Source organism: Pavona decussata, unplaced genomic scaffold (genome assembly GCF_977016875.1).
Source record: "Pavona decussata unplaced genomic scaffold, jaPavDecu1.1 SCAFFOLD_48, whole genome shotgun sequence".
In the NCBI taxonomy this organism is placed as follows: Eukaryota; Metazoa; Cnidaria; class Anthozoa; order Scleractinia; family Agariciidae; genus Pavona; species Pavona decussata.
In genome coordinates this window covers 3678429-3705000 of record NW_028145470.1, presented here as the reverse complement: position 1 = coordinate 3705000, position 26572 = coordinate 3678429, and the positions used below count along the sequence as shown (strand labels likewise).

The 26572-nt window shown below is 40.1% G+C and overlaps 2 protein-coding genes and 1 long non-coding RNA gene across 6 annotated transcripts in view; 2 read left to right on the top strand and 1 right to left on the bottom strand.

Annotated features, from left to right (window-relative positions):
• The window catches only part of LOC146481841 (S-methylmethionine--homocysteine S-methyltransferase BHMT2-like), a 36300-nt gene extending 22561 nt beyond the window's left edge, over positions 1 to 13739 (top strand). For 2 of the 4 annotated variants that reach the window (XM_085107922.1, XM_085107924.1), the window contains 6 exons: positions 1544 to 1738; positions 2840 to 2987; positions 3284 to 3466; positions 4716 to 4846; positions 5657 to 5754; positions 11646 to 12509. In XM_085107922.1, coding sequence (XP_084964048.1) covers positions 1544 to 1738; positions 2840 to 2987; positions 3284 to 3466; positions 4716 to 4846; positions 5657 to 5754; positions 11646 to 11733 — 843 coding nt within the window. In that variant the 3' untranslated portion in view covers positions 11734 to 12509. Of the gene's footprint in view, positions 1 to 1543; positions 1739 to 2839; positions 2988 to 3283; positions 3467 to 4715; positions 4847 to 5656; positions 5755 to 11645; positions 12510 to 13566 lie in introns of those variants that run through there. The other 2 variants (XR_014864322.1, XM_085107923.1) reach the window with 2 other exon arrangements.
• LOC146481840 (uncharacterized) overlaps positions 1 to 15008 on the bottom strand; it is a 30424-nt gene extending 15416 nt beyond the window's left edge. Inside the window, exon 1 of the long non-coding RNA XR_014864343.1 lies at positions 14914 to 15008. This is a non-coding gene — a long non-coding RNA (uncharacterized LOC146481840). The remainder of the gene's footprint in view (positions 1 to 14913) is intronic.
• On the top strand, positions 13700 to 25461 carry LOC146481839 (betaine--homocysteine S-methyltransferase 1-like). Its single transcript, XM_085107930.1, has 9 exons — positions 13700 to 13833; positions 15556 to 15691; positions 18062 to 18165; positions 18892 to 19086; positions 19656 to 19803; positions 20802 to 20984; positions 23743 to 23873; positions 24630 to 24727; positions 25052 to 25461. The coding sequence occupies exons 1-9, from the start codon at positions 13816 to 13818 to the stop codon at positions 25140 to 25142; spliced, it is 1104 nt and encodes a 367-aa protein (XP_084964056.1). The 5' UTR covers positions 13700 to 13815; the 3' UTR covers positions 25143 to 25461.
• Positions 25462 to 26572: the final 1111 nt, after the last annotated feature.

The following is a 26572-nucleotide window of genomic DNA, read 5'->3' as shown; positions in this document are numbered from 1 at the left end:
GTATTTACCCTTTAGGAAGGTCCAAAATAGGCTTTTTTAATCCGGCATCCCGTCGCAATGAGCATTTTCATCCTAGCTGTTCCCGCCAGGTTAAACCCACGTTACTCTAGCTCACCCCCATATTTCAATTGATGGACAGTTTATTCCCTTTACAGTATTGATAATGTACTCTTCCTACGGAGAAAGGCAAATACTTGCTTGAGGCATATTTAGATTAAAAACGGGTTGTTCCTCGGTGTTTATAAAAGTGAGACACAAAATCGATCCTTTAGGGCATGCTTTTCCCCCGCGCTTAACACCGGTTTTCTGGTGCTTGGCAACAGTTCGTGTTTGTTAGTTTTAGTTGTATTAACCATAAATCACTACAGGATTAATTTACACCACGTTCACGAGGAAAAAGTCTTTACAAAGTCTCTTTGTCTTATTTACTCGATAGAGCGCTGCCTAGCTTATTGATTTTTTTAACTTTTGCCAATGCGGTGCTCGTTCGAGGGAGGTGCCGAGGAAAATATTTATTATCTGGTAAAACTAATCATAATCAACATTTTTAAGACATTACAATTTCAATGATGTTGTCGTGCTAAAAGCGTGCACGTCAAAGTTTCTTCCATACTGAGTAGCGAAGAGCTACTAAGCGTGATGATGGCTATGGAATCACTTAAGGACGGTGCCTACTTTTGTTGCTGCGCATACGTTCTGCGCTTCTCGAGATATTGGGGTTTCCTTTGGCGATGCCTACTAACACAGGGATATTTTTGCGTGGTTTACAACTATGAGGAGAAAGTAGAACTTAGCAAGTTCTCTTAGTATCCAAAACGAAAATTGGGGGTAATCATTTTTTTCCAGAGATAATTAAGCTTCAATTTGGAAAAAAAAACCCATCATCACGCTTAGTAGCTCTTCGCTGCATAGCATGGAAGACACTCAGTATCTTGACGCCATACGTTGCTTTGTATTTTACTGTTTTTTAGAATACTTGTTTCTTAATTATTTCTAAAAAAAAATCGTGGTTACCCCCAATTTTCTTTTTGGATTTCAGAAGCCCTTGCTAATTAGATGTGCTTTTTCCGCATAGTCATAAACCACACAAAAATACTTCGGTATTAGTAGGCACAGTCCTTAATTAGGACAAGTTTGAGTACAATAATTGAAGGGCTGGGAGCAAAACTGGACCAAATTACATTTCAGATTGCTTTATGTTGTTTTACCTCACTCATGCAGCCTTGGATTCCTTCAGGAAGCGTTGCTCCAATGTTTTATCCGCAGCTTTGCGCTTCGTTTGCAATAAAAACCTATGATTATGGCAAGGTTCCCGTTTTGTCACAAAAGGTAGCCTGCGAGCAAGCTTGCTTGCAGGCTACACAAAACGAAGCCCAAGGAGCAACCTTTCCTGAAGGAATTCAAGCAAAAACTCATGCACACACTCCGGGGAATCTGAGCTAAAACCATAGAAAGCAATCTGAAATGTTATTTAAGTCGGTTATGCTTTCAGCCCTTCAATTGTTAAATATTCGTTTAAACCTGCATCTTTTTTCTTTAACAGAGTGAAGAAATCAATCAGTCGGCATGTGACCTGGCCAAGGGCGTGGCCCAGGAGGGAGGGGTGTTCTGCGCAGGCTCGATCTGTCAGACAGCAACACTTTACACTGAGGGAGCTGGGAAGGACTTCATACAGAAACGTTTCGAGAAACAAATTGAGATTTTTCTCAAAAATGATCTGGATTTTCTGATCGCCGAGGTAGGCTAATGCGTTTCATGCCTATTGCAGCAGAACACACACAAAAGGTGAATCTTCAAATTCTTTTAGAAAACTGACTCCGAAAAATCTGGATTCTATTTCTGACCTTCTTTCAACTGAACTAAGTTCTCCTTTATACACACGTTGTGGGAAGTTGTTTTTTTTTGTACTGAGCAAACCTTTCAATTCCTATGTTTGGTTTATCAACAGAGTTGATAACTAAAGGTAAATTGGCCACCGTAAAGAGATTCCAGTGCTGACGTACGAGCGTTAGCCTCTCTGGATGAAGGGCAAACGCTCGAAACGTCAGCACTCGAATCTCTTTACGGTGACCAATTTACCTTTAGTTATCAACTCTGTTGATAAACCAAACATTCGTTTCTACTCCACACCGACGCAGCACCACAGTTTCTTTAGAAACTAACCCCTTATCCTAGCTTTCAATTCCTAGTAGTGTCGTGTTTTTAAAGCTTGACATTTTAAATTGAGTACGTTTGAAAAAAGAAGGGCTACGTATTGAATGCTTCCATAAATTTTCCAGTTCTCCTATTGAAACGTTTGCAAAAATGTACTTTACTGTTGCATGTGTCTGCATCAGTGGCATGAAAATTGAAAAAAAAAGCGAAAAAAATTGGCAGCCAATGGTTCTTTCTCCGTCTTAAGCTCTGTCTTCCTCTCTCTCTTTGTTTTTCTTATTGATGAACGGGCTCCAGCGAAAGTCTGAATTCCCGGGAAATTCAATCTAAAAATAGCTACTGTAGGTCTGTGAAAACGCGGTGACATGAATATATGTTCATTGCACTCTCCCCGTAATGGACTCCTGTCTGGGTACAATTGTTTAAAGTGGGGTTAAGGTAACCTAAGATACCACCCCCCCTCCCTAAAAAAGATATCTGTGTCCCCGGGGCTACATTATGACTTGCCCAGCAGCTTTCAGCGAGTGGAAACGCTTTTGATCAAAGGAAACATAAAGGAAACCTTTTTGTAAAGTTTTATAACAGCTTAGCACTATTTGCTTTTCGACCAACTACGGCCTGATATTTATAATGAAGTACACTAATTTTGTGGTAATGTTTTCCCTTCTCACCCCTCTCCCCACAGTACTTTGAATACGCTGAGGAAGCTGAGTGGGTGGTAGAAGTGATGAAGTCCACAGGGAAACCAACCGCCATCACCATGTGTATTGGTCCAGCTGGGGACAGTAACAATGAACCTGTTGGAGAATGCGCAGTTAGACTGGCAAGAGCAGGTGATTGTTCCGTATAGTGATTGCAAGCAATAAATCTTTATCACTCCGCAGCCATGTTGTGTCTTAAGAGAAAAAAAAGCTTTGTTTTTGCACGGCAAGCCTCACACTGAAAAAACGCAAATTCATTTTAATCTTGAGTGACGTTTTTGCTCGGCTGACGTCGTCGTCGTAGATGCTAAAGCTCCCTTTTCTTTGAGGAGAACGCGAGAGGGATTACGCACCCGGTACTAAATTAAAATAAAGGGAGTTTTCCAAGAAGATTCCAATTCAATTTTTATGGTATTTTTCTTTATCAGGCGCGGATATCATTGGAGTGAACTGCAAGTTTGACCCCTTCCTTTCTCTTGACGCCCTCGGCCTGATGAAGGAGGCATTAGACAAAGAAGGGCTTAACTGTCATTTGATGCTTCAGCCTGTTGGTTATCACACTCCAGACGCCGGCAGAACAGGCTTCTCAAGTCTGCCTGAGTGTCCTTTTGGTAAGCAGCCACCAGACTTCCTTAATTCGTTCGGCAGGTTTCAATGGGCATTGTTTCTGTACTGCAGAGCGGAAGGTCGGCAATTTATGCACCTTCAGGACGTAATTAGAGCAAACTTGAAAATAACTTTGGACGAAGGCGCTACTTTTGGTGGGATATTTGCTCCAAAAAAGGGCGCTAAGGACGAAATAAACAAAATCGTCATCATCATCATCATCATCATCATCATCATCATCATTTGAAGTCAAAACGAAGAATTCAAAGCTTGTATTGCTGGAAGAAGAAGATTAGCCACTTTGACATTTGCTTTCAATAATTCGTAGAATCGTCATTAGGACAGGTTGAATCCGCTAGTTTTCTAAGAACTTTCAGTGACGGATTAATTGATTCTCTTTCGTTGCTGAATTTCCGCAAATTCGGCGAAGCCCCCAGGATGTTGCGGTTTTTGTTAACTAACACTTTACATTTTAGTCTTTATTTTCTGTTTCTCTTTCGGTGTTAATTGTAACCAGCACTTTCATTCCACGCAGAACAATTTTCGCACCATATGTAAATTTTCTCTGTAAATTCTTATATAACATCCACTTCATTTTCATTTTATCACTCGCCCATCTAAACCCAGCAATTGGTAAGTGTTTTTCAGTCGTTCTTTTTTGTTTCATTTGTCTTTTCGCCTTTAATTCATCGTTGTCATTTATCCTATCCTATCCTGTAACTTTTTCTGTTAGGGATTTACTTATTTCCTCGGTTTGAGTAAATAAATGATTGGATTTCAAGCCCGTGTGTACCAAATGGCCCTCGCCACTTCAATCATCATCATCGCTAGCAGCATCGTCATAATCATCATTATTATCGCTTGCGGCGACCGTCATCCTCATTCTTTCGTCATCGTTATTGTTGTTTTCGTCATCATCCTTATTGTCATACATTTAGCTCAGTTTTCTTTTAAACATAATGTCAAGGAAAAGTGATATTTCAGGTGCTTACTACGTATGCAGAAAATCCGGAGATTCTGGTTTAGAAAAACGTACGCAGCACTCCATTGGCAACATTTCTGAAACGATGCAATTTAAATGTTTTCTCTGGGCTTTCAGGCTGATACCGGTACATTTTGTACGTTATCAATCTCCCATTAGGACATGCTAGATTAGTTAAGGGTGGTTTGTGTAAATGTTTAGCACCCTTTGAGTTGAGAACTTTAAACCAAGAAGGAGAAAGTGAGTATGAGGATTTATTTATTTTGTTACAGCCTTGGAGCCCCGTACGCTAACCCGCTGGGATGTGCACAAGTACGCTCGACGTGCCTATGATCTGGGAGTCAGGTATATCGGCGGCTGCTGTGGATTTGAACCATACCACATCCGGGCTATCGCAGAAGAGGTGAAACAACCAATATAGCCTATTCATGCCCAATAGCCCTTACCTATAAAGATGTAATTTGGCTAATATAATTAACTTACTGCAGTATGACTCAAGCTGTCAGAAAAACACAAAACCGGTCAAACCAAACAAAAAATAAGAAACTAGCCGCCATGCAAAGCGCTCGAAAACATGTAACCGGTGCAAAGCGCGGGAAAACATGCCACCGGTGCCAAGCGCGGGAAAACATGTAACTGGTGCCAAACGCGAGAAAACATGCAACTGGTGCTGAGAGGGTGAAAAACTAATATTTCGTTCTGTGGTTTAGAGATCAGGGGCCCGTTTCTCGAAAGTCCCAGAAACTTACCGGGCCCGATATGTAAATTTTTAAATGTTTTTTCGCCGATTACACAGTGATTACAGACATGGTACTTGGCCAATGTTTTCATACAATTATAATATTTTAAAATGTAGTATTCAAAGCTAACAAAAATTGACTTCTGTTAAGAAACATTCATCACCAAAGACACTTATCGGGCCCGGTAAGTTACCGGGACTTTCGAGAAACGGCCCCCAGAAAACAATATCTTACCACACCTCTTCGGTTGTAAAATTTGCAATTATAATTGGCTCTATCAGAAACGTTTCTGTATAAGAAGCCACTTATGAGATGGAATATCTCGTTATAAAATCACTTGCTTAGAGGGAAAGATACCCTCTGACATTTCAGGAGTTTAACTAGATTTTGAAGTCAAAGGCACAAAAATATAGCCTTTGATGGAGAATGAGGAATGGATGCTGTTTTACGATAACTCGACTGTTTGTTTACAGCTTGCCCCAGAACGAGGCTTTCTTCCTGAAGCAAGTAAAAAGCACCACTCCTGGGGAGAGGGGTTGAAAGACCACCCAAAGGATTGGATGAGGAAAAGGTATGAAACTTAGACATAAAGACACAATTTGTTTTAGTCTTGTACTGAGGCTCCGTCTCCACCAATGCGTTTTCAAGATCTCCATCCGAAATTGCAGCAAAATACTTTCATCAATACAGACGTTTTCGTGTCTGTATCCAACGGGTGAGGCCAAAGCATGGCTCCAGGCCAGGGTCCATGGACCCCCATTTTGGAACGAGTCCATGGACCACTTATATGGACCCGGCCCATGGACCGGGTCCCAAATGGGGGTCCATGGACCCTGTGTCTATGTTTGTCCTTGCCCGTATCCAACTGTTCTTTCAAATGCAATGTGATCTTCTCTATTAGTTGAGAAAATGGTAGAAATGCAGTGTGCATACCAAGAGTTTATGAAAGTATAAAGTTAAGGCCAGTTTAAAACCTGTGTGCCCGTAAAGCGTGTTGAAACAAATTTAATTTTGTGTCCCGTCCCAACTTCAACATTTCAAGACGTGCTAACCTGCTAAAGGACCTGATAAACCGATCCGCAGCTGAAGTGAGCGAATTCTAAGCAGTATTTAAACTGTTTTTAATCGCAACACGACACAATGAAGCAGGATATTAACCAACCACATCTTGCTATCTAAAGTAGTCCGACGCCAAAATAACTACACAGCCACGCACCTCCAAAAAAATTACTTTATTTAAGCGTCAATGTTTTTAGCGCAGAGCACTAACTGCGACTCTCTCCAGATCAAATTGGAATTTGGAAATGTTGGTTTTTGAGGAGAGGTGAAAATCGGAGAACCAGGAGAAAAACCTCTTGGAGCAAGGACGAAAACCAACAACAAACTCAACCCACATATGACGCCGAGTCCGGGAGTCGAACCCGGGCCACACTGGTGGGAGGCGAGTGTTCTCACCACTGCTTTTTATCAAAATGTGGTCAGATAAATTGAAGGGAAAGCAACAAACTAGTACGATAACGTTCACAGCGTTAGCGCAGGCACTTTTTGCTGGGTAAGGGGGAGGGGGGGGGGGGGGGACGGCGCCCTGTAACCCCCAGTGGCCTCCTCCAGGGTGAAAACGGGTTTACAATATAACTGAAGATATTCTGTCGTATAAAGCAACCAATATTCGTTGTAGCCCGGGTGACATATTCTCTTTCAGAACTTTATTCTAACTTCAAAAGCATACTGAATTTCACAGAAAATTACATGCGTAAATACACACTTTATTTAACGCGATAAGAGCATCAGTAAGCAAGCAAGCAGTAAGTAACGGTTTACATAAAAGATGGCTTTAAAATAGTCAGTTTACCTACAATACCAAAAGCTAAACTCTAAACAAATTATATTACATTTACACTAAAACCTGTTTTCCATGAATGCCGTGCCTCTAATTGTTGTACTATAGAGATCATTGGCCCATTAAAAGGCCATAACACTATGTGGGAATGGAGGAAACAATATTTTTAACTATTTTTCTCTAGTTTACAAAGAATGTAATGAAAAAATGTAACTAGTTTACAAAACATTGTGATTGCAGAATCTCGAATAGGGTATAAGACAGATAAAATAAAACTGAGTTTACATGTTTTTTGTCCAGGAATATCAGCTGGTAATCGAGCATTTTAGATCAATTGAACGCGTACGTGGACAGCTTTCTTTTTTGGGGTCACACTGCTAGTTGCGAGTTTTAAAAGTAACCTGTTCCCTCGATTTCTTCAACAAGGAGCAAATGTCAAGGGGTTGGAAAATATCTTCGTACAGCAATTTCATTTCCTGTTCGCTCATATTTTTGCCTGCTTCTGTTAATTTTCCTCCATATTTCAAAACAAAATTACATTTCTGAAAACTAGGTGGACTTACGCTACGGCAGTCTTTCGCTTCCTTGGGATTTTTGTCTTCGAAGGAGGTCGCTGAAACGTCTTGAGGCACAAAGGTGACGTTTTCTGCTGACATTTTGCGATTTTCTTTGGAGCGCAATTCGACGAATTTGGCAGTCAGTTCCTCCGTCTCGGGGGATAGTTCTTTAACCTTACCTGGCAGATCTGTAAATTCCGTGGCTGGTCGAACGATACTAGTGTAGACCTGCTCGCCTTTCGGAGACTGTTCTTCGCTGATCAACGAATTCTCATTTACGCCGTTGATTGCTTGCTTGCTTGATTCGACGACTGTAGTCTTCAAGGATAGTTCAGCAACTCCCAGGAACATGTCGGACATCTTCGAGTGAAATGGTTTAGCTTCTTTCTGCTCATCACCACTCAGTCCTATTTTCCAGCTATTTGATTTGAAGAAGGAAGGTAGCCTGGCGTTCCAGCTCTTTCCTTGCTGACCAGTTGATAGAGTATTCATTTTCTCCTTGTTTTGTGTGTTCTCGCGCTGATGAACTGAAATTGTTTTGTACGCCTTGAATGCCTTAACTCGTAATAACTCAATGGAGAGTCAATGCCCTTTTTATCGCTCACAAGGTACGTTGTTTTGTGGTTTTTCATTGTTTACGCAAAACCTTTGTCGGTCCGAAAAAGTAATTAGCAAATGATAATGTTATTAGCGGTATACACTGAAAAACATCTCGGTCACCGTCATAGAGACATATGTCTTTAGGCGCGGGGAAGGGAAGGAGTGCAGGTTTTATGAGTTCGTTATCCAGCGCAGGTAGTTTATTCATTTATTTATTGTTTTACCTGTTTTATAGTTGATGGAAGTGTTTTGTACGCCTTGGATGCCTTAAATCGTAACAAATCAATAAAGAATGAACGCCCCTTTTTATCGGTCACAAACTAATTAGAATCAAAATGATAATGTTATTAGCGGCACCAACTGAAAAACATCTCGGTCGTCAGGTTGCCAGGGAGCGATATGTCTTGAGGCAGCCGGGGGAGGGGGAGGGGGGTGCAGGGTTCACTGATGACTGTGTATACCAGCGCAGGTAGTTTTATTAATTTACTATTATTACTATTATTATTATTATTATTATTATTATTATTATTATTATTGGTTTTTTTGTGTGTGTTAAACGTCTTTTATAGCTGATGGAAATGTTTTGTACGCCTTGAATGTCTGAAATAGTAAGAAACCAGTGAAGAATAAACTTTTAATCAAAAGGGATTTGCTGAAGCAAAGACATGCAAAAATTACAGAGAGATTTAGGGATCAACGTTTCGGGGTCATTTTAACTCCATTATCAAGAAACTTTATGAATAACTTTATGAACGCGGATATTTAAACAGTACGGCAAGAGCTGAAAATTAACATAGTAATAGATGGTTAAACAAATACTTTGAAATGAACGCCCCTTTTTATCGGTCAAAGAACTAAGTTCGTTTTGTCGTAGTCGACGCCAAAACCTTAGCGGTCCCCGCCCCCTCCCCGCTAGCTCCCCACGCGTGTAGCGCGCGCGCTTGATTTCCTTTCTCCCAGTGTCTAGCATCTGTCGCGTAGGCTACCAAAACCTTTGTCGGTAATGAAAAACTAAGTGGCGGTTAAAAACAATGTAATTAGCGGCGAATTTTTCATCTGCGAAAAGCATCTCGGCCGCCTTAAAGCATATCCCCCGGCGGGCGGGTGAGGGGAGGGTGGGGGTTACTCTCAATATGCCGCGCCCATTCCCTCCTGCGCTTTGCCCGCGCCAGAAAGTATCGTTTATGAGCCGTTTCAGTCTGAAAACATTTATAGCTTGTGAGGATCTTGTTACGAAAATGAGCGTTTGCTTTCCCTTTCATGCTTTGCAGGCAGAGGTATATTAGTGACACTTTTAAAAACGTTTTTGAAACCCACATCGAGTGAGCCTTGTGCTCCAAAAAGCCTGATTCCTTTCCAGCAAAAAAACAGTAACTGTGTTTGCCTCAGTGTAAGGACCATGGCGACAAAATAAAAGTACTGGATCCTGTAGTAAAGGATCATTATCAGCAACAAATTGTTGAACAAACAAGACTCAAATAATGCACAAAAAAGAGCAAGGCTGATTTCACGGTTAGGTTATTTTCCTAATATTTCGAAAAGCACCGCCTTTCTTCTCCAGGATATTTTAGAAACTGACACTAAGGAAAAAAAAACATTAAAATTTTTAACAGGGGGGGGGGGGGATGCAATTAGATATCATAATAACATAGGCTAAATCCTGTCCTTGTAAAACCTCCTCAACTTCCACAAACCAGGAAAAAATTCCACGCGCGTATTCAACAGACCAAGAGAAAAAATCCGGTTGTAATTCCCTACTCCGTCCTCCCCTCCCCGGGTAGGGTTTGCCCGGGGAGGGATGTTGAAGATCCAAATTGATCGGCGCATAAAGCTCTAATTGTAATTTAATTAGCGGCGAATGCAAAATGTGACTAGCGGTTGATTGCAATGTAATCCGAAAGCGGTTCAATCACATCTTGGCTGCATGGACGATAAAAGACAAACATGGGGAAATTAAACGAAACGGCCAGTGAGAAATATGATGTGGAGAACTATTTGTAAATTTATTATTTAAAGTTTAATAAACTGTGTAGCTTTTCCATCGAATGTCTGGTTTATTAACGGAGTTGATAACTAAGGTTAAATTGGCCACCGTAAAGATCTTCGAGTGCTGACGTTTTGGGCGTTTGCCCTTCGTCAGAGGGGATTAGGGCGGATTTACTCCGACGAAGAGTAAAACGCTGGAAACGTCAATCTATCTCTTTACGGTGGTCAATTTACCTTTAGTTATCAACTCTGTTGATAAACCAAACATTTGTTTCTACTACCCACCGACGCAGCACCGCAGTCTCTTTAGAAACTAACGCCCTTACCTTTTCCATCATTTAATATGTTTTTATGTATTTCCAATTCTGAGCACTATTGTTAAAGATTGGAAGCATCGTTATTTAAAAGAACCAATTTCTTGTCATTTGCCATGAAGTGGTTATTCCTTATAACTTATAATTCTTTCTTCTCATTTTCCGAAAAGTCGTTATTTGATATAACCAGTTTTCCAAAAACGGGTGCCGACTTAACCATGTTCTTGCTTTTTGACGTAAAATGGTTATTCATATGATCAAACCATCGTCAGTTACCGAAAAAATGGTTATTTCATAAACAATTGTGTATAACGTCTATTAATTATTTCAGATTTCTTGTTGTTTGCTTTTACTGACGTCTTCAAGCAAATTTAATTAAAATTTATTTATTTCTCATACTTTAGTAAAGGCCGAGGAGCGATAATATATTGTTGGGTATTGTGTGTCCCTTTTTGTCTCAGGAACGCCTTTAATGACACAGAATATTCGGTGGCTCAACAGGCGAAACAAAGTGAGCCCACATAACGCTTTTTGCCCATCGCCGCTGAAATTACGACGTGCCATATGCTAGTTGAGACATCACACAGATATCGTTTCTGATTGGTTGCTTTTTCCCGCCCGTGCAAGTCTTGATTGCAGGGTGGGGGTTCACCTGAAAGCCGTTTTCACGCCGCTTAAAATCGGTCAAATGGAAATATCTTGTTTACATTTCAAGCAATACAAAAACCCTCCATTCATAACACAAATCAATGATTTGGGGTGTTTTATGAATTTTTGGGTGATTTTTAGGTATATTTGGAAGGAAATAATTTTTCTTGAAGGATTGGTAAAATTAAAAGAAATAAGAAATGTTGAAGATTTAGTGAAGTTTTAAAATTAGAATTTGTAGTTAATAATTAATAGACGGATACCAGAAAAATGTAACGCGACTTGCATCATGCCATTTTGATTGCCCAATCAGATTGGAGAACGCCACATATTTTACCAGATGTTTTCTCCGACAAAAAACACCTGGGTTCGAGATAAGCGATGGATACTGCCAATAACAGTAAATATGTATTGAGATTGCCATTCAAACTTGTTCGTCAAGACCTTCTGTTCCTTTCCCCATTTCGGGACGTTTGGTGTTAAGTCGAACTGACGATTGTTTAAATTTTTTACCCAGGGCCAACCGAGCTTACTGGGAGAACCTGGAACCTGCTTCCGGTCGTCTCCATTCCCCCGCTATCAGCAAGTTTGAAGGACCTGCTTGATGACGTCGCAGATTAGGACAAAAATTTTATATTTTATATTAAAGGGATCGTCCACTCGGACAACAAATTGACGGTAAATTGTCGGAAATAGTGTCTAAATTCTAAATTTTAGTTTAAAAAGTAGAGTTGACATTCAAGTGTGCTAAATATTAGATATGACTATCGCCTATTTTCAATTTTAAATTTCCTGGGTGCCGCCATTTTGGATTCCGTGACGTCACACGGTTGCCGCTGTTGTTAGTAAGCAGAAGTTCTTTTGTGTGAAACAATTGAGCAACCGTATCACTTCATGAAATCAAAGATGGCGGTGCCCGGGAAATTTAAAATGAAAATAGGCGATAATCAAATTCTGTTTTGTCCTTCATAGAAATATTATTTCCATGGTTTCCAAAGAAATTTGCAGTTAGATTGTATTTTTAACAATTTAACGTTAATTTGTTCCAAGAGTGGAGGTTTCATTTAATTCAGTTATTTTAAACAAATCATCATTTAAACTTTGCATTTTCATAGCACAGTCAGGCATAAGCAATTGCCTTGGGGTGAGCAGTCAAACATTTTCTGCTCTGAGGAACTGAAGTAAAAACAACTTTTTGCCGAGGGTTTAAATGCCGTGATATACAGTTTACATGCAGTTTTATGTGTCCTTTATTGCATACATCGCAGCCCTATAACGGCTCTATATGGTTAAAAAAATTTTCTATCACTGATTTTCAATATTGAAAATCAATTGTATTTTTAGTCCTAAGATGGTTTAAATAAAATTATTTATAGTTAGACCGAGTTTATATATCTCTTGTCACACAATTCTTGTTGCGGGACCTAAACCCTCTCTCTTGCACTAACCGTTCACCGCAGGGGGAGGGGAGTGTAGTCCCTCTGACACTATCCAATCAAAAGTGAGCGCACAGAAAGTACTTACTGGTCCGAAAAAGCGTTTTTAATATCCCGAACAGTTTCCAAAACACCACAATGCAATGCAACATAAAAGTGTTCTCAAATTTTATTTCACTTGCCCGGCAAACGTCTTGAATTCAAAATTCACCAAATCGCGCGGACCCTTACAACACATGCTAATAAAATGAAATTTACCTTGTGTACGCTGCGCGAAAGGAAAACAGTCTCCAAACTCATTAAAGTTTTAAAACTGAAATTATTCAAAAGGCCGGGCACAAAATGTCTCAATAACGATTAACATACATACTTAGACTTTATTTCAGCTCGATTTTACGGAGTAACAAATTGGCTAATATATTAGAAGGTATCTGATTTCGTCTTATCACAAATTCAGTAAACAAATCAATGAGTGGCACAGGCATACTTGGATCGGAAAAGAAAATGGACGCGAAATGACTCGGAGACTTGTCCACCACAAATCCAGCCTTCGAACGCAGACGTATTTCCGGCTGTCGCTTCTCTCCGCCGAGGCGACAGCCGGAAATACGTCTCATTCACTGGCTACCACTAATCCAGTCCAGCCAACTTCCTGTTCCAGTCTATTTTCTTCCATTTCACGTTTGCTGCCCGTTGAGGGCGCTTTCCACTCTTACAAAAATTCCGGAAATTTCGAGTTTTGCTATAAAGAGCAGGCCCGTAGCCCGACGGCCTACGGCCCAAGTGAAGAATGGAATGAAACAGAAATTTCCCGGAATAAAATTTCGCAAATTTGGGTATACCTTGTGCGGCTGTCCTAACAGTTCGGGTCTAGGTGCCCCGACGTAAGTCCCGGGATAAGTTGATTGTGTTATTTCGGTTTCCGTAAAAAAATTCGTGAATGGACCAGGGTTGTTTTCAAGTCAGTTGCGGTTAATCGGAAATTACTGTTTCATTTGGCAGCTCAATTTTTCAAAACTTCACAAAGGAACGTTTGGCTGAATGGACATGAATGGAAAAGACCCAAGATTTTCTGTCCCGTTCCATGATCCCATGTCGAGTCCAGTCGAGTCCAGTCCAGTCCAGTCCAGATTTCCTATGAGCTCGCGCGTGGGAGGCCTAGAAAAGGGTTTCGCAACGTCAGACAGTCTCCAGTTTAGTCCAAGTTGCACCTACTGTAGCAAAATTATCTTATCATACAGGCCCTAAACCATGGCTAAATCCGAAAAGGTGAGTATTGTTCTTTCAAGACCGTTTTTTCTATAAAACACGAACTCCATTCACCAGCTGTGTAGATCATGTCAAGACATTTACAGCTTTTTAGTGAAAGATTAACAGTTGCCCCCTAGGTTAATCGTTCCGCGACTCGTCGTGCATTCAAGCCTCCCTTTTTCCAACTGGACTAGTTTTAAAACAGTGAGCAAATATGTATCAATCTGACATCTTGTACCTTCTATGTATCTACGCTGTGCATTTGCATTTAATATATTTGCCTTGAATTTTGCAATTTGAATGACTGGAATGAGGCTTGACTGATTAACGTTTGCTACGCTCGAAAGAGCCCAATGGAAGATCGGATCTATGTAAGCACGAAAGAAAATGCTTTAATCTTGTAAATCTGACTTAAAAATTTTTTTTTTACCGAATCTTCTAAAGAGATTTGTGCTTAACACAAGCGTCACGCGTCACGCCATTGTGACATTGCGTTATCTTTTAAATGATTAAAGTCACGCCAACAGGAAAAACCAGTTATACCGTTATGTTGCAATGCTTCCCAGTCAACTTCTGACAGCCACGACCCCAGCCAGTCACAGTGAACTGGAGCTTTTGCAAAAGATTTTTGCACAGCCCCAAATAATAGAAATTATTTGAGGCACTAAATATATACACTCTGTTTTTTTTATTAGCACCTTTTTTATAAGAACGTTCAGGCTGAGATTAACCAAAATTTTAAGAACGTATTAAGAACGTTCCTCAGGCTGAGACTCGATTAAGAACGTTTTATTTTGCTAATCTGTATACAGTCATTTCAACTAACGTTGTTGATTCAAAGCATGAAGCTAAAAGACAAGACCTAGAGTTTACGTGGGATTTTCATGAATAAATTAGTCAAAATCAGTCATGCCTGGAGAAAACAATAGGTTTTAATTAGCAGTACAATGACCTGCACGTGCAGGGATGATTTTGATGAAATTATTCTTAAAAAATAATCCCACAAAACATTGCGGTCTTGTCTTTTAGCTTGATTTTGATCCGACAACGTTAATTGAAATAGCTGTATAAAATCAAGGTAACAAATGTAATGGTGACACACATCTCGGTTTGTCATAATCAGCAGTTCTTGATACCATTTCTCAGCACGTCCGCATTGATTTACTGAAATACATGTAGTGTATACTATGTAATTTAAGAACATCTTAAGAACGATTTCAGCCTCAAATCGCAAAAAAATATTAAGAACGTTCAGCCTAAGCTCCAAACTTAGACATTCTTATAAAAAAAAAACAGAGTGTACATAATCAATGTATGGGGGTGTATCGAAATCTTGCCGAGGTTTTTTGTTAAAGCTTTCAACAGGCTCACATAAGCCTCATGCATTTGGAGTAAGTCTGCCGGTCTTATTAATTTACTGGCCTGCTTTACCTGTCGACTTATATCCTCAAGGCTGTAAAGCAAGATAACTTTTTTGTGGGCTAGGGGTGGGGCATGTGCAGTAATAAACAAGGTGTGCACAAAGAAAGAGTTCACCAGTTTGTAAACATGTATAAGTGACTGAGGTAGCCGGCTACACAAGTCAGTTATGTCTGCTTTTTTCTTGGATCAGGGGTCTAGCTAGCTTCCCTCGTAGACACTCTTTTGGCTCGTCACGGTGATGAGCCAAAAGAGCGTCTGTGAGGGAGGCTAAGGTCTAACTGACCAGTTATATGCATTATTTTTCTAAAAATATTCTAGCTTGGTATACTGGAGCGGCTTAATGCTGGAGAGGTTATCGTAGGAGATGGTGGAATGACTTACGCTTTAGAAAGGCGCGGATATGTGAAAGCCGGACCGTGGACTCCAGAATGTACAGTAGAACATCCTGAGGCAGGTCAGTTACGAAAATTAATGTTTGGAGATAGGGTAGAACGGGAGGGCAATGTGCTTCCTATGAGTGATAAAATCTGTGAGTCAGCGAGCCATGCGAGCCAAGGTGTGAGCCATGCGAGCCATGTGAGCCGTGCGAGCCATACGAGCCATGCGAGTCACGCGAGTCATGCGAGCCACAGTATAGATGCTAAGAATTTTCATTTGTTGTATTTACATTCACATAAGAACAAGAACAAGAGCATCGGAACAAGATGAATAACATCGCAATATTTAATTCTTATAGTGGGACAACACAAACCATCATATTCAGTTTTTTGTTTATTGATACGTCAGGACTGATTGTCAGTGTACTTGAGTACAGAGTACTCAAAGATGAGCGAAGTCAATATTGTCGCACTAAATTCAATTTGAAAAGAAGCAGCCTAACAGAAGCATTTGCCGTCAGCTGGTGGGTCGAATGCTATCTCGAAACCAGCCTCTGCCACTCTAGTGTATACCTGCCAACTCTCACGCATTATGCGTGAGTCTCACGCCTGCGGACTAACGACATCGATCTCACACATCAAGGACAATTTCTCACGCCTGACACAAAAATCCGGACGAAGTTGTTCTAAAAAAAACTCCATTTCATTTGAAATTTGTTATGTATTATTTCTTTGCTCTTTATAACAATCGTAAAAGCTTTCAAATCACTATTAGATAAAAACATCTGAAAATGCTATGAAAAACCTGTGAATTAAACCGTGAAATGTCTACAATCCGTTCGTATCGTAAGTGTTCAAAAGTCGTCGGAATATCTTCGGACATTTTTGGCAACGTTCGGCAGTCTTCGGAAAATTGTCGGAAATCTTCGGAAGTGGCTCGGACGTTTTCGGAAATCCCAGTCATGACGAGACAAAAATCTCATGCATTTGACTCAGAAAAAGTTGGCAGGTATACTAGTGGCGAGTTTAGAAGAAAGACTTGTCTAAGGGAAAGGACAACCACATGCAGCAGTCAGCCAACCGACTCTGATTCTCGACTTAAGACCAAACCTGTTAAAATGGCGCGATTTACTCACCATTCTTGACGCCAACACACGGAGATCGATGTGCTGTTCTTTTCTTTTTCTTTTTTTTTTTTTTCTTGAAAGAAGTTCCACGTGGATATCAATGAATGACATGTGTCAATAGATACCTATTCGAGTAGCGGTGCAGCCGTATGTCTTCCTTGGATTTTTTTTTTTCTGAAGTCTTGAACCTTAATAAATATTTGCGTATTGTTTTTATTTGTTTGCGCATCTTGGGCGATTTTGAATAGGCAAAATTCTCTCCAAAATTATAACAAAAACGAAAAAAAAAAAAAAAAAGAAAAAAATTTGTCCAAAATTTTCTCACGCGAATGTAAATAAAACAAATAAAAATTCTTAACATTTGCACTGTGGCTCGCATGACTCGCATGACTCGCGTGACTCGCATGGCTCGCACGGTGCACGTGGCTCGCATGGCTCGCTGGCTCGCAGATTTCGCAGACCCGCTTCCTATACCCAGTAGTTTCTCTTCTAACCACTTCCTTGAATTGATGGGTTCAATTTTAAATTTTGAAAATTTAAGGTGGTTCTGAACCCCTTTCTACAACTTTTTTTTAAACTTGTAAAGTTTTTTTTTCAGTCTAGTAGAGCCCTGTGCCGGGTTCTTCAAAGCCGGATTAAGCTGGGAGGCAGCGTGGTCGAGTGGTTAGGGCACCGGGCTTGAAATCTGGTGGTCCCGGGTTCAAGTCCCACCCCGACCACTAGCTGGAGTTGTTTCTTGGTGGCCCCGAGTTCAACTCCTCAGATGCGCTTGTAAAAAGCCAGCTGGTCTGCCTCCTGCCAGTTGGGATTTTTAACCATGTTATTTTCAATTTGTATTATTTCTTTATGAAGTTTAATTAATGCTTGGCCCCACTAGCACTTGTGGTATAACACTGCCGAGGGTAAATAAAAGTTATCTATTTATTTTATTTTTTAAGCTAATCCTGGGTTAACATGAACTTTGATTGGAGTTTAATTGCTAATCAGTAAGGATGCTTCCGAAAGATTTTTGTCCCTCAGTTTTGACTTGGACTTTCCAATACCATTACCTTAAAATTAGCCTTTAAAAGCTTTTTTTTACTTTTAGGAGCAAATTGAAAACGCCAGTTAACTTTTAATCAGGGATAAGCTGCAATTGGCTTTAGAACAACTGGGCCCTGGAGTCCTAAACCACTTGGGGAGCCTAAAAATGGCACCTTCTTATTTACAAATTAACCAGTCTCTGGCTTGCCTGCTCGTATAGCTCTTAAATAAAAAAACAATAATAATATTAAGCATCAAACCAGAGCTCAATATTTTAAATTTTGTTTTTTATCATAGTTCGTCAACTTCATCGGGAATTTCTGCGAGCAGGAGCTGATGTCATGCAAGCATTCACTTTTTCAATGGATGATGACTTAGGTGGTGAACAGGCAAAACATGGGGTTTGTATTTGCTGTTTAATCATTATGGTCTAGATAAAATTGGGGAGATGGATGCATGGAGATGGGAGGTAGGGGGGTGGAAATTCTTAGGGCAACAGAACCAAAAGTTGAGTCACCATGGTCCCTTATTATAAAATACTGGTTGCAAATATATATATAAGGTTGAAAGCAGTGGAAAATAATTGCTGTTAATAAGTTATTCTTTCTATTATTATTATTATTATTATTATTATTATTATTATTATTATTATTATCATTATTATTATAATTACAGATGTTTTTCTAAATCAATTAGAATTAATTATTATTACAGAAAATATAATTATTATTACCGTATTTTCTCGATTAAACACCAGACCCCGACTAAACGTCAGCTTCTTATAAACTGGAAAAAAATTGGTATGTGGAAAGGGTATTACTTAAGGTCAAGCCTCCCTGTATGTCAATAACTTGAGATCCCCTCCCTCCAAGATTATGGCAGATGTTTATGTTTGAAAGGGGCATAAGCTGATCATGATAAAAAAAGTTTTCAAGATGCGAGGATTATGGTATAGGGTAGCCTGTGAACATGCTTTCCATGTGCAATCACATGACTATTATTCAGCGCTTCTGCCATCTGAGCTCATTTGGGAAGCCTATTTGCAGGCTAAGTATAGGACTCTCAGAATGAGAGTTTATTACAAATGTTGCTCTTCTCTAATTATTAACACTCTAGCTATCTTTCAGACCACCAAAATAAATCAAGCTGCCTGTGATCTCGCCAAGGGCGTGGCCCAGGAAGGGGGAGCCCTTTTTGCTGGGTCTATCTGTCAGACTGCTTTTCTGTATTCAAGTGGAGCTGGTAAAGAGGTGGTGATGAAGAAGTTCAGAGAACAGATTCAGATCTTTCTCCAGAATGGTGTTGACTTGCTCATTGCTGAGGTATCTTACTTGCTAACTTAATTTTCTGGACGTTTTAGTTACCATGGCAATACAGTCAAAGCTCTCGTAAGCAACCACCATGGAAATTGGAAAAATTGGTCGTAACTAGAGCTGGTCGCTTACTAGATTGCAATTTCGAAAGCGACCAAAAGCTGAGACAATAGAAGCTAGTCACTTACAAGAGCTTTTGGAATAAAACTTTCTACCTCGGTCTCAGGGTAACTAACACTCTTGATCCAGCCATAAATCATCTTGAATTTTAGATTTTATTCAATAATTAGGCAGTGCTGATATACTGTAAAAATTAATGCAATCACAAGGTTTTTTCCTTTTTTTAAAGAGTTGCCGTAATATGTATCAGAATCTTTGAGTGGTCGCTTACGAGAGCTTAAAAAACAAAGGAAAAGACCAGTTGGGAATTCCCAAAAGTGGTGGCGGCCGCTTACGCAGATTTTTAGATTACAGAATTTAAGTGACAATTCAATTCGCTTATGAGAGTGGTCGCAAGGAGAGCTTCGACTGTATCAGGCCTCTGAGGAGAAATTAAATTCTTTCCCCTCTTCCCTTAGTTCTTTCGGTACATAGAGGAGGCTGAGTGGGTGGCAGAGGTGATGAAGGCCACAGGGAAACCAACTGCCATCACTATGTGTATTGGTCCTACTGGGGATACCAACCATGTCACTCCAGGAGAATGTGCGGTTAGGCTGGCAAGAGCAGGTATTGTAATCAATCAATCAATCAATCAATCAATCAATCAATCAATCAATCAATTAATCAATCAACCAATCAATCAATCAACCAATAAATAAATAAATAAAATATTATTACATTGATCCGTTACTATGCGCAGTGTGATTGGTCAAGTTTGCGGCCGAAATTCACTGTACGACCCTTAATTTCAAAGTTACTCCTTTCCCGCGCGCCCGATTAACCTAAGAGATCTAAAAATATTTTAATAACCTCGTTTTCTTGCCCTTTTTTCGCCTGTTGATTTATGGCCCACGCGCCAAAAATCAACGGGAAAAAAACTTTGTCCGTAACTTACAGAACGGACTTCGAACTCGGTTAGTAAGAGGTATTTATTTGTCAATGAATTTAGTGTAGAGCACTGATTGGGCCCCCTTCCAGATCGAATTGAAATTTAAAAGTGTTCGTTTTTTAAGGAGAGGGGTGAACCCGAGCACCCGGAGAAAATTTCCCGGAACAAGGACAACAACCAGTCACAGCGAGTATACTGTTATAGCTATAATTTTGGTTCAACATTTGCCTTTTGCTGTAAACACGATTCTAAATCTCTTTAATGTCCCTGCAAATTGATGTGAGAGGGAAAGAGAAACAAGGCCAACGGTTTAACCTCATGTTAAGAGCCCTGCCAAAGGACGCATTCACCTGCTGTTTAAGTTGTCGCACATCCGAGTTTGCCTGTGTCATTACTGTTCACCAGGCTTAAAATATTACATCACTTTTCCCTTCATTGCGCATATGCCACTCATCGACGTTCCAATCCTAGCAGTATGCAGGATGTTTGTCGCATGAACCTAGTTTAATGGCCTTAGCTCCCACGAGTCTCCTGTAGCTCAGTGGTAGAGCATTCGAACTAGTAATCGGAAGGTCTTAGGTTCGACTCCTGATAGGAGCACTCGGACTTTCTTTTTCCGAGTCTGCCTTTGTCATTTACTGAATAATACAACATTCTCACATCCTTTTTGTTGCAGGAGCTGATATCGTCGGACTGAATTGTGTCTTTGGCCCAGAAGAAACTTTACAGACCATTGCTCTGATGAAAGATGCATTAGAGAAGGCAGGACTCAAGTGTCACCTGATGGTACAACCAGTTTGTTATCATACCCCGGATGCTGGGCCTTCAGGATTCACTACTTTACCGGAATTACCATTCGGTGAGTTTCATACAGTACACCTCGGTAAAACAAACTTGTTGTATGTTTTTTTTAGAGTTTGCCATCGTTCATGGCAAATTGTTACTGCAGTCTTTGCGACGCAGTTATGCGTATAAGAAAACTAGACGTCATAGAAAGTCATTTGGTTGCAGAAGTTGCGAATTAATTATAATCGAGGTACAACTAGAAAGCATTTTCAGAAGCCGATTTTAGTTTATTTATTTATTTACATCAATATTTATGCAGGTACACCTGGTTTAGCATATATAGCTACGTGTAGTTTAAACAGAGTCCTTAGGCACTTTCCGCTCGTCAGAACTGGCTGGCTAGACTGGTCAGTCTGTAAAAGGACTGAACCAGGGGCGTAGCGTGTTTTTTCCGTTTAGGTACGCACAAGAAGGCGTAGTGAAACGAGCACCGAAGGCGCGAGCCTCTAGGGGGTGTGGGGGCATGCTCCCCAGAAAATGTTTAATTTTAGGGCCTCGGAAATGCCATTTCCCATTTTTTCCAGGGAGAAGTTTCATTAATCAAAGCATGAAAAAACGCTAACTATTCAGTAACTTTGTTGTTTATTTGTCGGCCTTTGGTACTGCTGAGTAAGTGTATATTGGACTTGTGTATTATAAACTGTAAATGTGGCTACAGGAAAAGGGCGAGACGCCTCCCTTTACGACGGCAAAATTCGGAAACTAGATTGTCAATATCCACATTCTTGAGCTTGTGTATGTGGAGTATTGCCAAAGAGGACAGCCTCTCTTTTTAGTCTCTTCATGCCGCGAAAACTGCGTTCGGCAGCGTAGGTTGACATAAGTGTCTCGTCTCGACCATCACCGTTGTGATAACTGGGTTTTGAACTCTCATATTAAAATGAATAGTGCAATATTCACAGTTTTCTTTCCGTAAAATAGCAGCAATAATAAAAGAAAACTCTTGCATGTGTATAACTCGCTTTTTGCCAAAAATCTGTAAGTAAGTAAATAAATAAATAAACAAATAAATAAGTCAAACAAATAAATAAAGAGCTCTGCCCGGAGGTCAGCCTCTTGCCCTTAACATACCAACCTGTTCCGATATTGTGTACCTTTCGTATACCTCAAAGACACTAACCTTTGCGTTATAATTTTCTGCCAGGCATTCCTGCTCATTTTTTTTAACTCGTGAATGCGCGTAGCGCAATGAACGAGTTATAGCAATAGCTGGCTTTTGACTTGGTCGGTCGGTCGGTCGGTCGGTCGGTTTTGTCGTTAACTTTCGGGCGTGCGCAGTGAGTGAGTTTCAAATTCAATTAGTGGGAAAAACACGCGAACATTTATTGTTCACGGCGCATCAGGAAATTCTTATTCAATATGTAGAGAATAATTTGACGATCATTTAGTGCAAGAATGGAGATTTTTCGTTCAATCTGAGCAAAGTTACAAGTTTTTTCAGTTCTTCAGAAAGTTCGGGGTCGTAAACTCAATTAGTGAAAAAAAAACGTGAAAATTTTTTTTCACGACGCGTCAGAATTCTCTCATTCATTCTGTAGAGAATAATTTGACAATCATTTCAGTGTAAGAATCGAGATTTTTCGTTGAATCTGAGCAAAGTTATAGGTTTTTTTCGTTTTTTTCTACAAAATGCGGTTTCTTTTAAGAATTAAAAATAATTTAATTTAGAAATAATTTAATTAAAAAATAATTTAATTTGTCAGTTTTCACGCGAAAGCGGAACGTGCCATGTCACGCATCATTGACGTCGTAAACAAAATTATGCAAATTTCTGGTGAAATGAACACTTTAAGATCTTGTCAGCTTTCATAGAGGTTTCACAGGGAAAAAATGTTTCATTTTCGAAATTTACAACTGGAAATTTATGGGAAAGCAAAAGGACGCGGTCGATAAATAATTCTTATTTAGCAAGAGCTTGTCATAGTTCATTATTTTTACTTGAGGATTGCGTGGACTGAACTCCAAAGGAAAAATTTCACGCATTTATGTCGGGCATGAAATGTAATGCGATACTTTGTTGAACATATTTCCCTTTGTGAGATCGGCTTGCCCTACAGTAATTTTGTAATTTTAATTCCCAAAAAAACTTCACTTGCCCATCGGGCAAGTGATGGTTAGAATCCACTAGCCCGATCGCGAAATCCAGTAGCCCCGGACTATCGGGGACACGAATTTGCATGACGTAGCTGCACATGGCGTGCTCCTATGAACTTTGAAAAAAAAAACACGTGATTTTTTTTAATCGGCGCATCAGAATAATCGGCTTATTCAATCTGTACAGAATAATTTGACAATCATTTTAATAGTACAAGAATGGTCATTTTTCGTTACATAATCGGGCAAAGATATAATTTCTTTTAGCTTTTGAGGAAGTTTCCGTAGCCGTCTAAATTTCAATTACTATGTGTCATCTGCATTCACGAGTTGGCTCACAGGAGCCTTTGATTTTTTTTTGTAACCTGTTCTAATAGTTGGAAATAACTGCTGCCCTTTCCGTATCCAATTTACTTTTGTGACTCCGTGAATACTAAAGATTTAAATTTCGCTACCCTTTGCATACTATACCCTGGTGAAGAAGTGAAGGAGCTTCTCATTATAGCCCACTGTATGGAGAACCTCCCACCCTCCCCCTAGGGTAAAAAAGTGACCCATAATAATTATTGCAATTTTACTGAGTACTACCCGCGTTGGTATTTGGCACTACTGATCCAACGCCCAAGGTATAGCGCCGTAAAGTGCGTCTATATGTATTTTCACATTTTGTTGTTTAGCCTTGGAGCCTCGGAAATTAACTCGCTGGGATGTACACAAGTACGCTCGACGTGCCTATGATCTGGGAGTCAGGTATATCGGCGGCTGCTGTGGATTTGAACCATACCACATACGGGCTATCGCAGAAGAGGTTTGTGTCTTTTCGTTCGGGGATTCATGTATTGAGTTTGTTTGTTAACGAATAGTGCAATTCACCGCAAAAACAACAACAAACACATGCAAAACAAATTCAGCCAGAACCAAACGCGGAAAACATGGAACCGGTGCCAAGCGCGGGAAAAGATGCAACCGGTGCCAAGCGCGGGAAAAGATGCAACCGGTGCCAAGCGCGGGAAAACATGCAAACGGTGCCAAGCGCGGGAAAAGATGTAACCGGTGCCAAGCGTGGGAAAAGATGCAACCGGTGCCAAGCGCGGGAAAACATGTAACCGGTGCCAAGCGCGGGAAAACATGTAACCGGTGCCAAGCGCGGGAAAAGATGCAACCTGTACGAAATTAATGGCGGGGCAAAAGGAGGTCGTCAAAGCGGCACCATTTATTTTGTTTCTACTTCTGATTGGTTGAAAAAGGCTGCGACTTTTCCCAACCAATTGCAGAGAAAAGTAAACCAAAATCAAATTTTTAAAAATGTGGCGAACTTCTTTCGTTACGTAATTGGAAACTGCCCTAATACTACTTAAAAGAAGTAACTATTTATTGTCGCCCTGCGTGCAGCTCCTGACTGCGACAAGTGATTCTTTACTAATATCGCTTTCTTCTCAATTCAACACTCTCTCACCCACATGTAGTTGTTGTACAATGTTTCTGCCTAGAGTTAAAAGAATATGTATTTGCCTGTAAGTTGAGAAGAATGCTTATTATACGCTCGCTTCTGTCATCTTTTCAGCTCGCTCCTGAACGAGGCAGGTTACCCGCCGCAAGCGACAAACACAGTCCCTGGGGAGAGGCACTGAAACATCACGCGGTTGCTGAAGTCCGAGCAAGGTGAGACTAGGAAGGGACTGGGCAGAATTGTTGTCAGTTGAAAATTTTTACCCGCACAAGTGTGCTTTTAATAAACGTCAGTTCTGATACTACTGAATTATTTATACTGAAAAGCCTTCTTAAAGTGGGTCAGATTAGCGAATTTCACGAAAATTTGCTGATTTTCCAATGGCTAGGCGTAGCTAAGCCGTGATCTGTCATTTTTCAAGGGAATTGTGGTTGACGTTTCTTATAAAATCTGAGTAATATATTATTCCCGCATACCATACAATCATACAAGCGGAGTTAAACCCGTGACGCATTTTGTGTCTGCCTTACTTTCAGAGCTAACCGAGCCTACTGGGAGAATTTAAAACCGGCCAGCGGTCTTCCATTTTGTCCGTCACTCAGTGGACCAAAAGGACTGGGGCTATAACATTGATGTTAAGGACAAGATTTTAGCTGTTCCTACTGTGACCAAAAATGCGTGTATTCATCTGACTTTAAGCAAGATATTTCAATAATAACATTGTTATGATTCCTAAAACACATGTGTAAATGCTTCGTACCATTTTTTTGTGCCAATCACATTTACGTAAGGGTCTGTCGAGGGATTTACCAAAGGACAATTCATGTAGTTATTCTGAAATGGTTTCCTCTTCAGTTTAATTATCTGTATAGATGTTTCACAAGGGTAGTATAGCCCTTTTCAGGGAGTGTCAATAAAGTCTGTATATAAAAAAGCTTCAAGTTGAATAGTCTTACTGAGAAAGGAAAGCATTCTTGTCAAGAGAACGTTTTTTATCGCCTTTTTGCCTCGCCTATATCAAGAGTTCATGGGCATTTAACAATAACGTTTAAGCATGGTAACACAGAAACTTAAAAGTTTCGAACAAAAATTCACCTTCCAAATCGGCAGTCTTAAAGGGTGGAGTTCAAATTTCAGCGCATGTGCAAGAATCTAAATGCTTTTTTCTCTTTCTTATCAACTTTATGGCCTTAAAAATCTCACTCATATGTACCTCAGTAATCACATCTAGTCTAAGCACAATGACTGGTGACCAAAATTCACAGAAAACGGTAGTGGATTGTACCGATATTGTCGATATTGAATTTAGTGTTGACCCGTAGGATTTATTCCACGGTTGATGTGCTTACAGTGATTTGCATGCGAAATAACGTAATCATATGAAAAAATTACCACCCAAGTTACCTATTCCCTTCCGAATCGTTCATAAACAACGAATTAAATTAAACAGGCTTGGGTCATAGCGAGCAAAGGCGAAAAAGTGTTTTGACTCATGGACATGCGCAGAACCGTGAACCCCTTCCTTTAATCCCCATGTAATCAACAAACGCTTTTCCGATTCGACTTATTCATTCTTGCTTTCCTCGTTACCATGCTCCCACCAATAGCGTAGCTCCACGGCTCACTACTGATATAAACCATATACAGCCCACAATGGCTTTTAAATGCGTATTTGTTAAGCTAATGCAGTTTGATCCTGATACAATTAGTTGTAGAAAATTTTAGGGAACTTTTGTACTTTGGACGACATATTTGCCCCTCCGAAAATAGAGTGGTTTTCAATTGAGTGGCGAAAGTAATTTCGCGTTTGCTTTGGTTTTTGCATTACTACGCTCTGTGATTGGTTGACAAAACTTGCGCCACTTTCTCAACCAATGGGAATCCAAACCAAAACCAATCGTGTTTGGCCGCACGTGTTTTCCCGCGCTTGGCGCCAGTAACACGTATTTGCTTCGAATTCTGATTGGCTCGTTGTGTTGTTTGCGTCTGTTGTGACTGGCCAGAGTAATTACTTTGGTTTTGGTTTTACGACACTCAATTGGAAATCACTCTAAAAG

Coding starts and splice junctions, on each gene's coding strand:
- LOC146481839 (XM_085107930.1), top strand. Junction 19,087..19,655: donor TTGACTTGCTCATTGCTGAG/GTATCTTACTTG, acceptor CTCTTCCCTTAG/TTCTTTCGGTACATAGAGGA. Junction 19,804..20,801: donor GGTTAGGCTGGCAAGAGCAG/GTATTGTAATCA, acceptor TTTTTGTTGCAG/GAGCTGATATCGTCGGACTG.